The sequence below is a fragment of the Schistocerca serialis genome, chromosome 3, assembly GCF_023864345.2.
Source record: "Schistocerca serialis cubense isolate TAMUIC-IGC-003099 chromosome 3, iqSchSeri2.2, whole genome shotgun sequence".
Taxonomy (NCBI): Eukaryota; Metazoa; Arthropoda; class Insecta; order Orthoptera; family Acrididae; genus Schistocerca; species Schistocerca serialis.
Window position 1 is genome coordinate 679,561,920 of NC_064640.1, and position 22,217 is coordinate 679,584,136.

At 43.3% G+C, this 22,217-nt stretch overlaps 1 protein-coding gene across 1 annotated transcript in view; it reads right to left on the reverse strand.

The window, feature by feature from the left end:
* LOC126470561 (transforming growth factor-beta-induced protein ig-h3-like) overlaps positions 1–22,217 on the reverse strand; it is a 367,429-nt gene that overhangs the window by 18,169 nt on the left and 327,043 nt on the right. Inside the window, exon 12 of the mRNA XM_050098498.1 lies at positions 3,700–3,949. Within this exon, the coding sequence (XP_049954455.1) occupies positions 3,700–3,949 (250 nt within the window). The remainder of the gene's footprint in view (positions 1–3,699; positions 3,950–22,217) is intronic.

Below are 22,217 nucleotides of genomic sequence, written 5' to 3' on the forward strand. Positions count from 1 at the left end.
ATTGAAGGTCACAAGCTAATGCAAGCGCGAGATAAGCCATTGCAAATGTGAAATGCTGGTACATTAATAACTAGTGTAACCGCCAGAATCTTGACTGAAAGCATGCAAACGTGCATGCATTGTGTTGTATAGGTACAGGATGTCAGTTTGTGGGATGGAGTTCTATTCCTGTTGCACTTGGTCGGTCATTACAGCGACGGTTTATGCTGTTTCTGGATGACGCTTGAGTTGTCGTCCAGTGATGTCCCAAATGAGTTCGATCTGGTGATAGAGCAGGCCAAGACAACATGTCGACATTCTGTAGAACTTGTTATGTTACAACAGCTGTATGTGATAGAGCGTTGTCCTGTTGGAAAACATCCCATGGAATGCTGTTCATGAACGGCCGCACAACAGATCGAATCACCACAGTGCTTGGGATAACCACGAGAGTGCTCTCGCTGTCATACGAAATTGCACCCTAGGACATAACTCAGGCGTAGGTGTATTGTGTCTAGCAAGGGGAGAGGTTGGTTGCAGGCCCTCAACTGGCTTCCTTCTACCCAATACACGGTCCTCACTGGCACCGAGGCAGAACGAGCTTTCATCAGAAAAAACAACAGATCTCCATCCTGCCCTCCAATTAGCTCTCGCTTGACACCACCGTAGTCACAAATGACGATGGTTTGGGGTCACTAGAATGCACGCTACAGGGCGGGTGGCTCGGCGCTGTCCTTGAAGTAACCGATTTGCAACATTTCGTTGTGTTACTGTAGTGTCAACTGCTGATGCAGAAGCAGTACGATGCGCCGGGGTGATACGCCGAACACGATGCTCTTCCCTGTCAGTAGTGCTACGTGGCCGTCCGGAGCCCAGTCTTCTTGCGACCGTACATTTTCGTGACTAAACTTTGCCAGCAATCATGTACAGTGGCTACATTCCTGCCAAGTCTTTCTGCAATATCGCAGAAGGAACCTCCAGCTTCTCGTAGTGCTATTTCATAATCAAGGAGGTGTTGATAATGGCGTTTTTATCACCTTAAAGTCCGCCCCCGGTAGCTGAGTGGTCAGCGTGACAGACTGTCAATCCTAAGGGCCCTGGTTCGATTCCCGGCTGGGTCGGAGATTTTATCCGCTCATGGACTGGGTGTTGTGTTGTCCTAGTCATCATCATCATTTCATCCCCATCGACGCGCAAGTCGTCGAAGTGGCGTCAAATCGAAAGACTTGCACCAGGCGAGCGGTCTACTCGACAGGAGGCCCTCGTCACACGACATTAATTAATTAATAATCACCTTAAAGGCATTTTTGACTAACATCAGCTCAACACATCGAACGTCAAAGGTAGCTAACTCTCATGACCGTACAGCATACATTTAAAGCAAACCTGATTTACATCATCATAGTGGCGCTACTAGCGCTCTTTTATGCTACTGGCGCGAAATTTGAACAGACGTCATCTTTCAGATGTAGTAACACACCTATCAACTTTAGTTTATGTCGCACAGCTCCTGCTCGGTGTTGTGATTTTTTTCCATCATTGTATTTTAAGTCTGTGATATAAATTTGGAGTTAGTCTACGCAGTTTCAACGTCTTTTCAAAGTACGCTTGACACGGATTTTTTAAAAGAAATAACAGAATAAAACTGTTAGTTGCTTCAAATAAGTGGAACTACTGTTTTGTATCGATGGTACGGCAAGGCAAACGCTTTTTATTTAGTCGTTGTAAGAGTTAAATATCTTCTTGTTCTTTTTGCGCTCGTAGTTGAAAAGATTTATGTTTAGTTCTGTACATATTTAAACTTATTTTCATGTGACACTGACGGCTTTTTCGGATAAAAGAAAACGGAAAATTTTGTTGTTGCAGGTTTTAAAATGCAAATGTTGTCGCATTATCAACACAAGATTGCAGCTGCTTTTATGTGGCGTCACTCTTAATTGTGTAATTCTGGTACGGCTAAAAAGAGTTTTCTTGGTAAAATACTAAGTAAAACCAGAAATTTAAGGTTATATAGCTTAAGTCGGAACGAGTCTCACAGATTTAAGACACTTGTTAAGTGACAAATGTTACGACCAGGATTTGAGAAACAGATTTAGTTATAATTTTATGTTCGAATCCAAGCACCCAGTTTCTGGCAGTTTCTAGCAGCATTCATTTATTTAATGAAACCTTAATCGAGACACCACATAAAGTTCTGGAAAGAAGGAAAAATACACTACTGGCCATTAAAATTGCTACACCAAGAACAAATGCAGATGATAAACGGGTATTCGTTGGACAAATATACTAGAACTGACATGTGATTACATTTTCACGCAATTTGGGTGCATAGATCCTGAGAAATCAGTACCCAGAACAACCACTTCTGGCCGTAATAACGGCCTTGATACGCCTAGGCATTGAGTCAAACAGAGCTTGGATGGCGTGTACAGGTACAGCTGCCCATGCAGCTTCAACACGATACCACAGTTCATCAAGAGTAGAGACGAGCCAGTTGCTCGGCCACCATTGACCAGGCGTTTTCAGTTGGTGAGAGATCTGGAGAATGTGTTGGCCAGGCCAGCAGTGGAACATTTTCTGTATCCAGAAAGGCCCGTACAGGACCTGCAACATGCGGTCGTGCATTATCCTTCTGAAATGTAGGGTTTCGCAGGGATCGAATGAAGGGTAGAGCCACGGGTCGTAACACATCTGAAATGTAACGTCCACTGTTCAGAGTGCCGTCAATGCGAACAAGAGGTGGCCGAGACGTGTAACCAATGGCACCCCATACCATCACGCCGGGTAATACGCCAGTATAGCGATGACGAATACACGCTTCCAATGTGCATTCACAGCGATGTCGCCAAACACGGATGCGACCATCATGATGCTGTAAACAGAACCTGGATTCATCCGAAACAATGACGTTTTGCCATTCGTGCACCCAGGTTCGTCGTTGAGTACACCATCGCAAGCGCTCCTGTCTGTGATGCAGCGTCAAGGATAACCGCAGCCATGGTCCCCGAGATGATAGTCCATGCTGCTACAAACGTCATCGAACTGTTCGTGCAGATGGTGGTTGTCTTGCAAACGTCCTCATCTGTAGACTCAGGGATCGAGACGTGGCTACACGATCCGTTACAGCCATGCGGATAAGATGCCTGTCATCTCGACTGCTAGTGATACGAGGCCGTTGGGATCCAGCAAGGCGTTCCGTATTATCCTCCTGAACCCACCGATTCCATATTCTGCTAACAGTCATTGGATCTCGACCAACGCGAACAGCAATGTCGCGATACGACAAACCGCAATCGCGATAGGCTACAACCCGACCTTTATCAAAGTCCGAAACGTGATGGTACGCATTTCTCCTCCTTACACGAGGCATCACAGCAACGTTTCACCAGGCAACGCCGGTCAACTGCTGTTTGTGTATGAGAAATCGGTTGGAAACGTTCCTCATGTCAGTACGTTATAGGTGTCGCCACCGTCGCCAACCTTGTGTGAATGCTCTGAAAAGCTAATCATTTGCATATCACAGCATCTTCTTCCTGTCGGTTAAATTTCGCGTCTGTAGCACGTCATCTTCGTGGTGTAGCAATTTTAATGGCCAGTAGTGTAGCTTCAGTGTGTGGCACTGTGGCTCTGTGTGTCAATGGGTACGTGGGAAATTACAAACTCAGAGGTCTGCGCGTCAACGTCCAAGTAGGTCCTAAGATTTTTTCATGATATACTTACCCGCTGCAGGTAGGGAAGATCGTTCATTATACGCTGGAGCCGAGTAGAGCCCAGCTTGTTAAACGCCTGGTCCGTCGGTACGAAGAAAGTGTACGATGAAGACGACGAGGAGGACGAGGACGTCGTCGAGGATAACGAAGACGAAGAGGACGACGACGACGAGGAAGAAGAGGTGGACGACGTGGTCTTCTCCAGCTGCAGGAGGTCAGGGTTGGACTGCATGACGCGCTCCATCGCTGACAGGAAGATGCTGCAACACACACGCTTTTGGTAAAGTATCTCGACGTTCATCAGTTTCCTGGGTTTACTTTTTTTTTGTACAGAGAAAGCGCCTCCCCTCCGCACTGACGCGATGCTGACTATCTAGCCTAGAGCAGGATAGTTTCCTTTCCTTCTCAATTTCTGCAGCTCTACTTTGAAAATACTGGATTTAAGTTCCCATCTCCGTGGCCTAATTACAGTTACTTCGACATGTACCCGTGTCTATCTGGTTCTGATTTAGTGGTCCAGCTAACCTTCCAGTGGTACACAATGCGGTGCTGGAAAAGACTTTTTATCCTCACTACAAAATTAATTGTTACGCAGTCTGCGTCACAAGTAGTTATTTGACTGATTAATTTGGCCGAGAAGGATATGAAAAGCGACAGAGTGCATTCAAGACTATCGGACGTTTTGCCAATGTCTTGGGTTTCTTATATAGCGGCCATAATTCCCAATCGTTATTTATATACACAAACGGCACGCCCCCGATCGTCTTCCCATAAACCGGTTCATTGTAACGCCTAGATAATTATCACACAACCGACGACGCAGTGTTACAGACATTGATACGTCTGGGAACGTTACATATAACCGACAAAATCTAATGTGGCCTCAGGGAGGCCACCCACACTCCAACGAGGCAGACGCCCCCGGCCGCCTACCACAGCCAGCAGCATTCGTGCTGTCTCCTCCCAAGTAACCCCTCCACGAATTTAGCGTGTCGCCCTACCAACTGAAAGACTAAATAAAATGCAGGGTTTACTTTAGCGGGTCATTCACCATGGGCATCTCCGACGCAACACTCCTGAGCACGCGCCTCGCGTAACTGCTGACATCGGTGGTCTGCAGCCGCTGTTCGGACCTCTGAACTCCTCAGTCAACATGACAGGGTCCAGATGAGCTTCCTGACATTCCCACCTCCTCTCTGGGACTACCCCAGCGATCAGCTACACACTGGGGTGACAAAAGTCATGGGATAGCGTCATACACATATACAGATGCCGGTAGTACCGCATACACAAGATATAAAAGGGCAGTGTACTGGTAATCTGTCATTTGTACTTAGGTGATTCATGTGAAAAGGTTTCAGACGTGGTTAAGGCCGCATGACCGGTATTGACAGAATTTCAGTGCTTAATGGTAGCTGGAGCTGCACGCACGAGACATACAATTCCGGAAATCGTTAGGGAATTCAGGATTCTGAGATACCCATTGTCAAGAGCGTGCCAGTAATACCAAATTTCAGGTATTATCTCTCACCACGGACAATGCACTGGCCGACGGCCTTCACTTAAAAGACCGAGAGCAGCGGCATTTGCGTGGAGTTGCCAGTGCTAACAATAAGCAACACTGCGTGAAATAATCGCAGAAATCGATGTGGGAAGTACGACGAACGTATCCGTTAGCACAGAGCTGCGAAATCTGACGTTAATGGGCTATGGAAGCAGGCGACCGACGTGAGGGCTTTTGCTAACAGCACGTCATCCCCTGCAGCGCCTGTCGTGGGCTGGTGACCATATCGATTGGACTGGTCTGGTCAGATGAGTCCCAACTTCAGTGGCGCAGACCCACACGTTGTATCGTTCTTCTTAACAACACAGGCACTGCAATATCGTATTTATCCGCTTATACCAGGCAGCGACTTTCAATTGAAATGTTCTGCTCTGTACGGGAACTACTTAATGCGGTACGAGTGTAGGTTGTGGCACAGGAATGACGACATATGGAAGTTTGGGTCTCGCCGTGTCTCGTGCATTGATAGCCAAAGCGGTTAAGGCGACCGCTCGCGTAAAGCAGTATATCGAGGTTCGAGTCCCGGTCCGGCACATATTTTCATTGTCGTCATTCCCTTATACAACTGATGGTCGCAGCTGCGAATTAATTTCATGTACTACATGTTTCCTTACTAATTAGCGAGCTAATGGCTCTAAGCAAAGTCTGCATAATATGCCACAGTGTTACGATAAACAGTTAGAAAGCAGTTTTCACTGAAGCTAAAAGAACTCTCAGAAAAATCAGCCAAACCGGATGTAAATGATTATGACCGCTTTGTACTCTGCTCAGTCACACTGACAAAAAATATTTACTTTAATCTACCGTCACACCTACATTTTGTCTAATGACTGATTTGTTTTGGTACCAGGTACCATCATCAGCGATTCTATGGTCAAAACCCCACAGTACATAGTTAAAATATTCCTTAAGAACCATTTACATAACATTCGTCTCTATGCTGGCTAACTTATGGCATAAAATGCACCCTTAAAATATAGGCAGCTGCATATCCCTGGCATGCAATCGCCAAGCTCGCTTACCCAACCAAGTAGGTGTATCATAGACTAAAAGTAAACGTCAAGTCTATGTTTTAAAATATGCCAAATGCGGCCAGAAGTGATAAGTGTGCCGCTGCGTGCTGGTTTGTCTTGTATTTCTTTGAAAAATCGTAATACGAAAGATATCTAAAAATAAAAACCGTACAAAGTATAGAGTGTAAAAAGGTAAATAATAAATCATAACGAATGAAACATTTCCCACAGTAGTATAACATTAAAGGTAGAATAACACATCTAAACTGCTACGTTTCTATCCACCGTCTGTATTCAGTGCGTAGAAATACAAGACATCCATCTGAACGTGAATATTGTAATCATGTGTGTATTGTCCATAATAATCTCATTATTAGCTGAAAACCAACATAAAAAGTACTCGAGCATCCAGAGGGAATAGTGGCGCAGTGTGGCTATTTATTACCCCGCAACTGTCAGTTAACGCTGCCTGGCTGCATTGCCAGTTTCCTGTTTATGCCAACAGTGTCATGTGTGCGACGGAGCTCCCGGCGCCACTGCACAGAGTTCCTCCACACGACGTCGCATTTCAGCAGCCCGCCACAGCCGTGATAGCCACTCCTCCTATGCAACGTGCAGTTGTGAGGGGCTGCATCCATCTACATCTACATCTACATCTACACCCAAATCTATATGACTACTCTGCAATTCACAATTTAATGCCTGGCAGAGGGTTTATGGAACTATCTTCAAGTTACACTCTCTAAAAGTGCGTGCGGAAAACGAACACTTACATCTTTCGAATCAAAATACCTTTCAGCCGTCTAAATTTCCAATTGTTATTTTGTTCGAGCAACCAGTTTCGACGCTACATTACGCGATCTTCATGCTGACTGGTATCTGTGGATTTCTACTTGACACTGCGGGATGAGTGTCGCATATGCCTTCAACCAGACAATCATCGGAGACGTGTTTGGAAGTCAGGCTGAACGCCTTAGACACACTGTTCAGCGAATGTAGCAAGGTGGAGGTTCCCTGCTCTTTCGGAGTGGCATTATGTGGGGCCTATGTACGCCGCTGGTGGTCATAGAAGGAGCCATAACGGCTGAACGATACGTGAATGCCATCCTTCGACTGATAGTGCAACCATATCGGCAGCATACTGGCGAGGCATTAATCTTCATGGACGACAATTCGTGCCGCCATCGTGCACATGTTTTGAATGACTTCCTTCAGGATAACGACATCGCTCGACTAGAGTGGCCAGCATGTTCTCCAGACATGAACCGTATCGAACATGTCTGATATGGATTTAAAAGGGCTGTTTATGGACAACGTGACCCACCAACAACTCAGAGATCTACGCCGAATCGCCGTTGAGGAGTGGAACAATCTGGACCAACAGTGCCTTGATGAACTCGTGGATAGTATGTCATGATGAATACAGGCATGCATCAATGCAAGATGACGTGCTACTGGGTATTAGAGGTACTGGTGTGTATAGCAATCTGGACCACCACTTCTGAAGGTCTCAGTATATAGTGGTACAACACGCAATGTGCGATTTTCAAGAGCAATAAAAAGGGCGGAAATAATGTTTATGTTCATCTCTGTTCCGATATTATGTACAGCTTCCGGAACTCTCGGAACTGAGGTGATGCAAAACTTTTTTTGATGTATGACAAATATGCATGCCAACCAGTCAAGACACAGATGAGGAAGCACTGGAATATTATGAAAAGATTGAAGAAATTAAGGATGAAGAAAAAAAAGAAATATCTGCATCATCATTATAGGGGATCTGAATAAGTGGCAGGACATGGAAAAGAAGATGGAATAACTGGAAGATCTGGGTTGGGAAGTAGGAACAACAGGGGTGAAAGGCTGTTTAATTTCTGCAGAGAAAGTTCTCTTGTGATTAGAAATACATTGCTTGCCGACCACAGAAGATGAAGATATACAGGGATATCTAGAGTGAATGATGACAGACACAAAATAGATTATATCATAATTTAGAATAGGTACAAAGAGAGAATAAAGAATACCAGATCATACCCTGGAGCAGACACAGATCCGGACCACAGCTTTGTGGTGGCAGACCTGCAATTATGATTGAAGTGAGTGAGAGGAAGAAAACCAAGAGACTAATGGAAGAAGGTAAGGATGCAGAGTTGGAAACACATGTATGTAAAAATGGGATAGAGGGCCCAATGAACAGAGTGCAAATGAGAAATGGAAGAGGATGAGACAAAACCTTAAGCAATCTGCAGAAGAAATTGTAGGAAAATTGTAGGGGTGAGGAAGTTTGAAAGAATAGGGAGAGAATGGGTAGCAAAAATAATGCTGGATAAGATGGAACAAAGAAGGAAATGGGAGACAGTTGGAACTGAGGAAGGAAAAAGGATGTTCAGAAAGCTGAGTAATGAATTAAGGAGAGAAATAGAACAAGCAAGAAAGACAGGGATGAAAGAGAAATGTAAAGAAACAGAGACACTAGAAAAGGAAGAAAAATATGAAATGACATATAGATTAGCTGTTGTTCTAATCTTTGAAGCAAAGAAAAGGAGGACAAGTTCGAGAATAGAAAGATGCAATGGTGCTATGGACCATAAATCAGAGGAAGTGTTGAGAAGATGACAAGAATATATAGAGTGCCTATATGAGGCCAATCAAAAACCAAACAGTATTGAATGAGAAGAGGAGATGAGAGGTATAGAAGAGGACAAAGGATACTGCATCTTGGGAGGAGAAGTAGAAATTGCTTTAAGAGAGATGAAAAATCATAAAGCAAATGCAATTGATGGATTACCAGCAGAGTTGTTTAAGAGCCTTTGGAGTAATGGTGTGTAAGAGTTAATACATCTGTGTAATAAGATATGTGAAAAAGGTGAATGGCCAGATGACTTTCTATTGACAGTAATGATACCAACTGAGAAGTAAAGGAATAACAAGAAATGTGAGAATTTTAGAAGTATAGTTTTGATTTCTCATGTGGCAATAGTTTTATCAAGGGTGATAAACAGAAGACTTCACAGGAAACCTGAAAAAAGGAATTGCAGAGAAACAGTATGGAGTTAGAAGAGGGAAAGGTACAAGAGAGGCAATTGGACTGCTGAGAATTATAGATGTATGATACATTGAAAGAGAATGAGAAGTTTATACTGTTTTCATTGATGTGGAGAAAGCACTTGACAGAGCACAGTGGAATAAATTAATGTACATTCTAAGGAAGAATGGTGTTGACTGTGGGTTTATACAGGGTGTTTCAAAAATGACCGGTATGTTTGAAACGGCAATAAAAACTAAACGAGCAGCGATAGAAATACACCGTTTGTTGCAATATGCTTGGGACAACAGTACATTTTCAGGCGGACATACTTTCGAAATTACAGTAGTTACAATTTTCAACAACAGATGGCGCTGCAAGTGATGTGAAAGATATAGAAGACAAAGCAGTCTGTGGGTGCGCCATTCTGTACGTAGTCTTTCTGCTGTAAGCGTGTGCTGTTCACAACGTGCAAGTGTGCTGTAGACAACATGTTTTATTCCTTAGAACAGAGGATTTTTCTGGTGTTGGAATTCCACCGCCTAGAACACAGTGTTGTTGCAACAAGACGAAGTTTTCAACGGAGGTCTAATGTAACCAAAGGACCGAAAAGCGATACAATAAAGGATCTGTTTGAAAAATTTCAACGGACTGGGAACGTGACGGATGAATGTGCTAGAAAGGTAGGGCGACTGCGTACGGTAACCACAGAGGGCAACGCGCAGCTAGTGCAGCAGGTGATCCAACAGCGGCCTCGGGTTTCCGTTCGCCGTGTTGCAGCTGCGGTCCAAATGACGCCAACGTCCACGTATCGTCTCATGCGCCAGAGTTTACACCTCTATCCATACAAAATTCAAACGCGGCAACCCCTCAGCGCCGCTACCATTGCTGCATGAGAGACATTTGCTAACGATATAGTGCACAGGATTGATGACGGCGATATGCATGTGGGCAGCATTTGGTTTACTGAATTAGCTTATTTTTACCTGGACGGCTTTGTCAATAAACAGAACTGGCGCATATGGGGAACCGAAAAGCCCCATGTTGCAGTCCCATCGTCCCTGCATCCTCAAAAAGTACTGGTCTGGGCTGCCATTTCTTCCAAAGGGATCATTGGCCCATTTTTCAGATCCGAAACGATTACTGCATCACGCTATCTGGACATTCTTCGTGAATTTGTGGCGGTACAAACTGCCTTAGATGACACTGCGAGCACCTCGTGGTTTATGCAAGATGGTGCCCGGCCACATCCCACGGCCGACGTCTTTAATTTCCTGAATGAATGTTTCGATGATTGTGTGATTGCTTTGGGCTATCCGAAACATACAGGAGGCGGCTTGGATTAGCCTCCCTATTCGCCAGACATGAACCCCTGTGACTTCTTTCTGTGGGGACACTTGAAAAACCAGGTGTACCGCCAGAATCCAGAAACAATTGAACAGCTGAAGCAGTACATCTCATCTGCATGTGAAGCCATTCCACCAGACACATTGTCAAAGGTTTCGGGTAATTTCATTCAGAGACTACACCATATTATTGCTACGCATGGTGGATATGTGGAAAATATCATACTATAGAGTTTCCCAGACCGCAGCGCCATCTGTTGTTGAAAATTGTAACTACTGTAATTTCCAAAGTTTGTCTGCCTGAAAATGTACTGTTGTCCCAAGCATATTGCAACAAACGGTGTAATTCTATCGCTGCTCGTTTAGTTTTTATTGCCGTTTCAAATATACCGGTCATTTTTGAAACACCCTGTATGTGCTATGATGTCCTAATCATTATGCTTGTTTTGTAGGCTTCCAAAGTATGTGTAGATAATGGTGAAACTGTATTGACTGCTGGATCATGTCAGTGGATGGAAGTCCATAAGATTGTCCAGCAGGCTTTACAAGTTTCTCAGCTCCACACTGAAGTTTTGATGAAAGTGGAAGCTATCTTCATCTATAGAAGTCATCACTGCTGAAGATCAGTCCTCAAAGGACTATCAGCCGGCTGTTGTGGCCGAGTGGTTCTAGGCACTTCCGTCCTGAACCGCGCTGCTGCTACGGTCGCAGGTTCGAATCCTGCCTCGGGTATGGATGTGTGTGATGTCCTTAGGTTAGTTAGTTTAAGTAGTTCTAAGTCTATGGGACTGATGTCCTCAGATGTTAAGTCCTATAGTGCTCAGAGGCATTTGAACTATAGGACTATCCCACTCCCTGTCCTTTACCAAAGGGATCATATCCCTGTGGAAGACTCAGGTACAAGACCTACCCAATCCATGCACCCAGCACTTCCTATTGCAGTCCATCAGTCATTTCGTACACCAGCTACGTTGCAACCATTGCACAGTTTTTTATATTGGTATAACTACCAACCAGTTGTCCACCGGGATAAACGGCCACTGCCAAACTGGGTCCAAGAGCAAAGTACACCACCCTGTGCCACAATATGCAGCTGAATATAACATGCTTGATTTAAATGGCTACTTCACAACCCAGGCCATTTGGATTCTCCCTCCACCATCTGCTTTTCTGAGCTGCACTGATGTGAGTTATCCTTACAACACATCCTCCACTCCTAAAATTATTCCAGCCTTAACTTATGGTAACAGTGGTGTCACCGCCAGACACCACACTTGCTAGGTGGTAGCTTTAAATCGGCCGCGGCCCATTAGTACATGTCGGACCCGCATGTCGCCACTGTTAGTGATCGCAGACCGAGCGCCACCACACGGCAGGTCTCGAGAGACGGACTAGCACTCACCCCAGTTGTACGGACGACTTTGCTAGCGACTACACTGACGAAGCCTCGCTCCTTTGCCGAGCAGAAAGTTAGAATAGCCTTCAGCTAAGTCCATGGCTATGACCTAGCAAGGTGCCATTAGCCTTACATAGCAATTGATACTTATCGTATAAAGCATGTCTCATCAAGAACGATGTTACAACAAGGATGGATTAAAGTTAAGTATTCCTAAAGCTACGTACTTTTCTTTATAGCATTCATTACGTATCCTGTTTCAGACCTCACGCCATCCTTCGTGTGTTTATAGCGTGCATTGCGGTCCCCTCAAATCACACTGTGTCGGCACTTCTGTCGACACATCAGTAACATACTGTCCTCCACCTAACAGTTTCCATCCTGTTTCTCCTGTCACCTCCTTCCTATTCTCACCTCCCACCCACTGACAGCACACCAGCCTGTCTTTCCCCTTTCTTGCTCCTCTAATTTTCCACCCCCCCCCCTCCCCTCCCTATCTACCTACCATAACAGCCTTCTGACACTGCACCTGGTAGTAGTCTTGTCATGCCTCCATCTAGTTCCTGTCTGCACACTCCACCAAACAGTTCTCTTCTCTCCTCCCACCTGTAACCTCATAGCCCTTTCCCTTCCCCACCACCTCCAGATTGCTGCATTCATTCCATGTGACAGATGGATTCTGGTCCTAGCTGCCAGAGGCGGCAGTCGTGTGCATGAGGTGTGTTTCCTTGTGTGAATGAATGAATGTGTGTATGTTTTTCCTTTTCTGAAAATGTTTATTTAATATTTTATGTCTTTCATATCTAGATTTTTTTCCTTACTGGTCTGCTTAATTTCTTCATTCCCTTTTGTTCATCTAGCTTATAATTAAGACATTTTAAATGAGAGTGTCTAATTGAACCTTTGCTTTATTTTTCTTAGGTATTTTTTTTTCCTACCTGCAAGATAGGATGTGGGATGAAGCCAGTTGTCTTCTGGAGACATTACCTCACTTCTTTTGTCACTTATTCTGACTTCTTAAGAAGGCAGAGGAATGATCAAATCTGCAGTTGTAATCTTCTCAGAAACATCAACAATAGAAATAGATGGCACATTATTGTTATGGTTAGATTCTGTTGGCAAAGATCAATCAGTCTAATAAGTCTAACTTCTGTATTATTTCCATTGGAGAAGACAATGGGAAATTATATACCGACCTGTACAGAACATCACAGATTGTTATTGATCTTGCCATAAGATCATAACATACTGTATTATAGAATAACCTGAGAGAAGCAAGAACTCCTGAGTCTAGAAGTAGACTATTGCTTGTGTGAGGTAGCAGAGTAAGCAAAATTATACTATTAGTATTTTGCGCTGATAACTGTGCAGGATGTTGTAAATTGTCAAAGAAGACTTCCACATTTGCCCCTGTGAAGTTAGTGTTCCGCCATAGACATGTCTGGTGTACATAATAGAAGCTGCATGAGGCATTACAGTTTTGCCATGTTCTCTTTCTTGTGTCTGCATTACAGATTTTCCACTTCCCTTTGCAAATTCATATACCAGAATGCTTGCAGTTTTTGTAGTTAACACATAAGGGATATTGCATAGAGAAGTAGTATAATCAGGAGTTTTTTTTTTCTTTCACTTTTGTTAAGACATTTGACAGCCTGAAACATATTTTCAAATCTAGAAGAAAAATCTCTTGTGTGTATTGTTTAAGGGTTGACAAAGGAATTCCTACAATTCCTTGTAGTTTGATCATTCAGCAGTTCTGCAGTGAGAGATAGAGAGAGAGAGAGAGAGAGAGAGAGAGAGAGAGAGAGAGAGAGAGAGAGAGAGAGAGATCTATTGCTTTAATGCTGACACTTGATACAATTTCAATTTTTGAAGACTATTGTGTGTTGAATTAGAACAGTTAAATGTGAATTATTCATTTAAACTTAATACTTGATACACACATGAACCATTTTAAGTAGTTCATATCTAATGTTCATATAATACTTTTAACTATGATTGTGGTAATGTGTAATGATTTGTAAATGCCATAGAAAAAGAAACTGATTTTCATAATTTTTTGTCTGTGTATTATAATATGGTAGTTTGTTGACTTGGATTATGCCTGTACAAAGAATTACAATTTTATTGGAAATGAGCCAGAAAAAGATCACAAATTGTGTACATAAGGAAGCTAAATTTGTAAGGCCTTTACTGAAGATTACTCACCACCCACAAAACTGAGGCAGCATTCAATAGAAGTACATGATGGTGATGCATCACTAAGGCAGGTACAAACCTTGAGATTTTGAGATAGCTTTACCACCAGAAAATTATATTCATCAATATGTATTTTTCACATTAGTCTAAGGAACCTTGTATGTCTCTTGGCCTTGAGTTTCATGTAATTTTGTGCCTGATACCTGTGTTATCTTTCCTTAATTTTTTCCTTTTAGATTTGTTATATTGTTTAGAGAGCCTGCTGTTAAAAACATTAGCAATCCACATAGAGTTGCCATATGTGTCTGATACTACTTGTGTCACAATCTCTTATTTCAGTTTTACTCTGTGGTTTCTGGTAACTTTCACCATGCAAGAGTAGATTTGTTACTCCAAATATTGGCTACCTTAAGGCAGATTCAGAAATATATCATTTACAAATTAGTGAAAAAAGCGGCAGGGTTTCCCAGAAGTATCAAGGGATGCCCGAAGTAAACACTTTTATTAGATTAAACTACACTCCTGGAAATTGAAATAAGAACACCGTGAATTCATTGTCGCAGGAAGGGGAAACTTTATTGACACATTCCTGGGGTCAGATACATCACATGATCACACTGACAGAACCACAGGCACATAGACACAGGCAACAGAGCATGCACAATGTCGGCACTAGTACAGTGTATATCCATCTTTCGCAGCAATGCAGGCTGCTATTCTCCCATGGAGACGATCGTAGAGATGCTGGATGTAATCCTGTGGAACGGCTTGCCATGCCATTTCCACCTGGCGCCTCAGTTGGACCAGCGTTCGTGCTGGACGTGCAGACCGCGTGAGACGACGCTTCATCCAGTCCCAAACATGCTCAATGGGGGACAGATCCGGAGATCTTGCTGGCCAGGGTAGTTGACTTACACCTTTTAGAGCACGTTGGGTGGCACGGGATACATGCGGACGTGCATTGTCCTGTTGGAACAGCAAGTTCCCTTGCCGGTCTAGGAATGGTAGAACGATGGGTTCGATGACGGTTTGGATGTACCGTGCACTATTCAGTGTCCCCTCGACGATCACCAGTGGTGTACGGCCAGTGTAGGAGATCGCTCCCCACACCATGATGCCGGGTGTTGGCCCTGTGTGCCTCGGTCGTATGCAGTCCTGATTGTGGCGCTCACCTGCACGGCGCCAAACACGCATACGACCATCATTGGCACCAAGGCAGAAGCGACTCTCATCGCTGAAGACGACACGTCTCCATTCGTCCCTCCATTCACGCCTGTCGCGACACCACTGGAGGCGGGCTGCACCATGTTGGGGCGTGAGCGGAAGACGGCCTAACGGTGTGTGGGACCGTAGCCCAGCTTCATGGAGACGGTTGCGAATGGTCCCCGTCGATACCCCAGGAGCAACAGTGTCCCTAATTTGCTGGGAAGTGGCGGTGCGGTCCCCTACGGCACTGCGTAGGATCCTACGGTCTTGGCGTGCATCCGTGCGTCGCTGCGGTCCGGTCCCAGGTCGACGGGCACGTGCACCTTCCGCCGACCACTGGCGACAACATCGATGTACTGTGGAGACCTCACGCCCCACGTGTTGAGCAATTCGGCGGTACGTCCACCCGGCCTCCCGCATGCCCACTATGCGCCCTCGCTCAAAGTCCGTCAACTGCACATACGGTTCACGTCCACGCTGTCGCGGCATGCTACCAGTGTTAAAGACTGCGATGGAGCTCCGTATGCCACGGCAAACTGGCTGACACTGACGGCGGCGGTGCACAAATGCTGCGCAGCTAGCGCCATTTGACGGCCAACACCGCGGTTCCTGGTGTGTCCGCTGTGCCGTGCGTGTGATCATTGCTTGTACAGCCCTCTCGCAGTGTCCGGAGCAAGTATGGTGGGTCTGACACACCGGTGTCAATGTGTTCTTTTTTCCATTTCCAGGAGTGTATTTTCACATCCTTCCTGGAGATTTCAGTCTCCTGCATCCTACTGTAGCAATATGACAAACCAGTGGTTGCCTCTAATGTCATGAATCCAATTTGTGTAACAGCAAAATATGACAGAATAACTTAAAAGCCTTGGTGTACATGTCCAGACCAGAAACAAACTTTTTATTAAAAGCACTAAGGATCTGTTCAATAACTACATTTGTTGATGGTTCTGTTTCCATAACTTACATTTTGTGTCATGGCATTTTATAAATATTTTTAACAAGCAGGAAGAATGGGAATTGTTTAACTTATCTTTATCCTAAGCCATATTGCAGATTTCACATGCAAAACAATCAACACTAATTGAATAAGAGCTCTTAGTTCACCTGATAATTATTAAAAGAAAAAATTAATTTGAAGGCAATATTATAGGAAGCATATAAAGATGATGATGGCATGTGATACTACGAGAATAATTTCACTGGGCAATGAAAGACCTGAGTCAAAACTAGTCCTCTGGGGTAGACAACATTCTCTCACCTTTGTGGAGACCCTCAGACAGACAGACAGACAGACAGAAAGGACAAACTATTCCCCCCTAGTATGTAAGATCTGAGACAAGTGCAATACCCTTAGACTTCAGGAAGAATGTAATAATTCCTGTTTGAAAGAAGGCAAGTACTGAAAGTCATGAATATTGCACAGCTATGAGTGTGGCACATCATGGTTACAAAACGTTGACTAATCAACCACAGATGAATGGAACAATGGGTAGAGGCTGGCTGACCTCAGGAAAGATAACTTATGGATCTGCAGAAACGTAAGAACATGTGAGGCTGAAGTGACTATGGCTTATCTCGAATACAGAAGCTGAACATACACTTATAGCATTTATGCATATAGACAAGGCTTTTGACATTGTTAATTGGACTACACACTTCAAAATTCTGAAGGTAGCAAGGGTAAAATACAAAGACAACATTTAGTCTAAAACTCGCACACAAATGAAACACAGTTTTGCACTATGACTTGAAAGTGATGCAGTGCCTGATAAGGAATAAGAGGGGGAGGGAGGGATTGTTGAGGGAGAAATCACAGCATCAGTATAGCATGTAGCTTCAAAGGGATGTTGTTCCAAATAAAGTCTCATTTTTGTTGTACAGAAGTTAATTATTTTGTATACCATCCTTCCTGTGTTTTGTGTAACTAATATTTTGAAGGGAATGACAATATTAAAGCGATTGTATACAAATTCAGCAATGATATTTTGACTCGTCAGTGTCATCTTTGTCATGCTGTGATGCTTCAACATGCATTTAAATTGCTTGGATGTATATTATTACACTTGACTGTAGCTCAAGACAATTCATTAGAAAAAATTTGAAGATTCAATAAACCTGACATAAAAGTAGCATTCATTGAGCAACTAGATATGACAGTGATCCTACCCTGACAATATTTTTCATATAAATTATAGCCATAGGTGTTACTTCATTTCAATTCAGCTGGATGTACAGCGGTAAAATCTACACTATAAATATATATTTTATCCTTAAGTACGCAACTTAGCAACTGAAATGGTGTCACACCATACTGTTCAGTGAAGCCTTGTTTAGCATACACTAATAAATTTTGTTATGTAATGTTACTAGAATTTTCAAAATGCAGAACCTATATATATCTTGGCATCAACAACAAATTTAAATAACACACAATTTATCTCACTGATTAGGAAGCAGTCTGCAACTTACTTTACAGGTGACAGCAGAGGCAGCAATTTCCTTTCACTGTCATTTGTATGGTAAACAGTAGCCTGTCTTCCTAATCACAGTTATTGTAACATAGCTCATAGTCTGCAGTCTTTTACATTTAGTCATCTTGTCAGACAGTAGCATATCATATTTAATAATTATTTACAGGATAGATACAGTAGCATTATATATACACCCGAAAGCAGAAAAACAAATGGAGAGAATGGACTGTTCTTAATTAATAAATATTCTACAGATTCAGGGAGCTTGAACCATTGCCTACTTCTCTCTCCTTATTAGAACCTCTGAATCAAATGCACAGTAACTTCGCATTACATGGTGCAAATTGTAGATGTGCCATGATAATGAATGATGCAGAAAAGAGCAGAAATAAAGCTTGTAGGAATCTCACACTAAGATTGGTTACAACAATCCTTTACTGAGCTGAAATTACAGTAAGGAAAGCTTCATAGTGTTCTGTTCTGCATGCTGAAAATTTGCAGTTTTCATGAATTGAACACTTACAGGCATATGAGAAGAAATTCCATTTGAATTGGATTCATATACATAATGGACTATTTCATTTAGCTGTGTGGCATGTACAGTCATGTTTGCTAACAATTAGAAATAATGTGCAAGGTTCACAATGAAATGAAATGAAATGAGCATATGGCATTGCTGGCCAGGAGGCTTCGTCTGGGGAAGTTCGGCCACCAGGTGCAAGTCTTATTGCAGTCGACACCACATCGGGCAACTTGTGTGCCAGTGATGAGGATGAAATGATGATGAGGACAACACAACACCCAGTCCAAGAGCAGAGATAATCTCCAACCCACCCAGGAATCGAACCCAGGCCCGCTGCATGTGAGACAAGCATGTTACCACTCCGGCTAAGCAGGCAGATGGTTTACAATAACTCTCTTCGTACAGTAACATAGTTTCTGTCATTTACTCTTTTTTTTCCTGCTGAGGGAGAGATGTAGCCTATATAGCAAACTGTATTGTAGCTTGTGCTGTGAATATATTTACCCATTCTTTCTGCACCTATGTATAGTTCTTGTGCGGTGGCACTGAATTTCATTATTGTGGTGTAACTGGCAAGTATTGTTACCAATTTCACTGTAGTAGAACGAGTACAAGGAAAAAAAACAGTAATTTTATAGAATTTATGGTGCCCTTGGGGGGTTTCTTTCATGATCTTTAAAACCCATTTTTGCATGCTTGAAATCTGACTCTATGAACATAAATACCGTTAATATACAAGACGAAAAGAAGCTGTCATGTGTGTAGCCAAACAGACACTACATAAATGTATAACAATGGCTGCTCTTTCTGAAAAGTAATTTGGTAATTAATGGAGAAGACTGTAAGGGATTAAAACTTCCTGTCAGGCATATACCAGAAAACATATCTAGGTATATGTTAAAATGTGTAACAGCTTTTGGTAAACCAATATTTAATTATAACTACCCTGGAATTATATGTTACCCAGCAAGCAAAAATTAATGGCATTATGATGACACTCTCCTTAAAGTTCATTGTATATTTTCTGAAGATGGGCTCTGTACTCAACAACAAATTGCTATTTTTCATATGCAATGACAATATTAAACCTCTTTTTATAGTCCTACATAATGATTTCTGGAACATGTTGTTATTATTTAGGTGTATACTAAAGTACACATTATGCTACATATTTGGTCCTCAAAGGAATAATCAGATCAATCAAAACAGAGTCAAGGAACAGGTAAAAATAGAGTAAGATGAAGCACCATATGACTTACTGTCTTGTATGTAATCCACCCTTGTTTCCATTTCTTCACTGTAGTGTAAATGCAACAAGTACACCAGACACAACAAACCACACTACTTCTGCACTACACTCAGATTACATACAGAGAGCATCGAGCAGTGACTCAGCCTCACTTCAAAATCCTTCTGTGACACACACACACACACACACACACACACACACACACACACACACACACACACACCCACACATATATATATACACGCACGCAAAATACATACATGTGGTATTACAAATGAAAAAACAAAAAACGTGTGTGTGTGTGTGTGTGTGTGTGTGTGTGTGTGTGTGTGTGTGTGTGTGTAAAACTTTCCCAAGCCTAGTTGCCTGACATTGTGCAGAACATTGAGAGGCCAACTCGCTACTGCCTCCCGCCACCCTTGCCCCTTTGTCCTTCAGAGGTTCCGCGTCTTTGGGAGCGTCTATTTGTGGACTTTGCCAGTCCCTTCCTCAGAGAGATACAGTTTATCTTCACAGACTGATTTTCCACGTTACCTTGTGTAGTTCCAAAGTCAAAGACCACAGCAAGGGAGACATAAGCGCCTTGCAAAGAAATATTAGCTATTGAAGGGTTCCCAGAAACAATTGTCTCGTACAATGGGTCTCAGTTTTCATCCAGTATATTTCAGAATATCAGCTTTCGGAATATCATAAAACATCTGACAACGGCGCCGTTCCACGCAGCCTCAAATGATGATTCCGAGGAGTTCTCCTCCATCTTTAAAGTCCAGATACAGAAGATGGTGTCAACTATACCCGAGGCCGAGATTCCGATCCATTTCCCGATCTCCTAGAGGACCACATCGATAGAAGAGCGCATCCCAGCAGAACTGCTGTATGGGCGCCAACCGGATCGTTTGGAACCTTTGGGGCCTACAACACGCCCACAACAGCCTAGCTGTCGTCCCTGCTACACGCCAGGCATAGAGGTTTGGGCTTGCACCTTCGGGAGGGTACCAGGACGGCTTCCAGGCGTCATCAGAGTCACTCGCAGACAACAAATGTTAACAATGGTGCCATGCTGGTTGTTGTAGGTTGGCAGGAGAGCCAACACCGTGTTACTAGAGGAAGCACGCGTTTTAGCTCACGCAGGCTGGCGTGAGGTCTGGAACACGACAAGGAAATTAGAATTTAGAAAAAACGGACGTAGCTAGTGGAATACTTAACTTTAATCCATTAATGGTGAACGTCGCTCTTGACGGTACATGATTCAGTATCAATAGTAACTGGTAATGGCGCCTTGCTAGGTCGTAGCAAATGACGTAGCTGATGGCTATGCTAACTATCGTCTCGGCAACTGAGAGCGTATTTTGTCAGTGAACCATCGCTAGCAAAATCGGTTGTACAACTGGACGAGTGCTAGGAAGTCTCTCTAGACCTGCCGTGTGGCGGCGCTCGGTCTGCAATAACTGATAGTGGCGACAGGCGGGTCCGACGTATACTAACGGACCGCGGCCGATTTAAAGGCTACCACCTAGCAAGTGTGGTGTGTGGCGGTGATACCACACTGGTACTATACGGTCACAAGCTGTGTCCTCGCTTAGCGGCTGACACGTGCGATCGACGTTTGACCACGCCGTAGAACAGGAATGAGGGGGACCGACGTCAGCGTGCTCCACTGGACGACAGCATATGCCAGTAGCTGTCTAAGCATACTGGAACAATGAAGTGTTTACACGCACGCCGTCTGTCTTGCTGCAAACACTTCGATGGATTCCTGAAGCCTTAGCCAACCCACCGAACCCACTGAGTCTTTTTCCTTGAAACAACCGCAAAGAGCCACATTGTAACTTCCTCACTTACGAACTTCAGTTTCGACATTGTGAAAGAAATATGCTGTCGACCAGACATTCTTCATATTCGCAGTCTTCCATCTGACCACAAAAATGTCATATTTCTCAGACTGTACAATGTTTGTGTTTTTACACCAGTTTGAATTCATGATGCTAATGAAAATCTTGTACAATCACTTCTCCCAGTTAACAGTCTCGTCAAAAGCCGCGACCGCGGCTCTGTCTACAGCCGTCCACAGAGGCCTAACTCCACAGGAAGGAGATTAGATTACATTAGATTTACTTTCATTCCAATTGATCCATAGTGAGGAGGTTCTCCAGCTTGTAGAACATGTCAAAAAAACAATAATACATGACAAATATTTACAACTGAAACAAATAAGCTAATGTACATTCCACAGGTCCCAAGTGGAATGATCGTAATTTTTTTAATGAACACTATATGAAAGAATCATTTTACGAACACTAATGCACTGAATTTAAAATAAAAAAAAGTTTTTTTTATTTATGATGTAATAAACATGTAATAGAACTACTACAACACTTATTTACAATGAACACATTACTGCAGTGACCACACACACACACACACACACACACGCACACACACACACACACACACACACACACACACACGCACACTTATTCACAATGAACACATTACTGCATTGAAATGGTGCAGAAGTTATATTGTACTTTATATG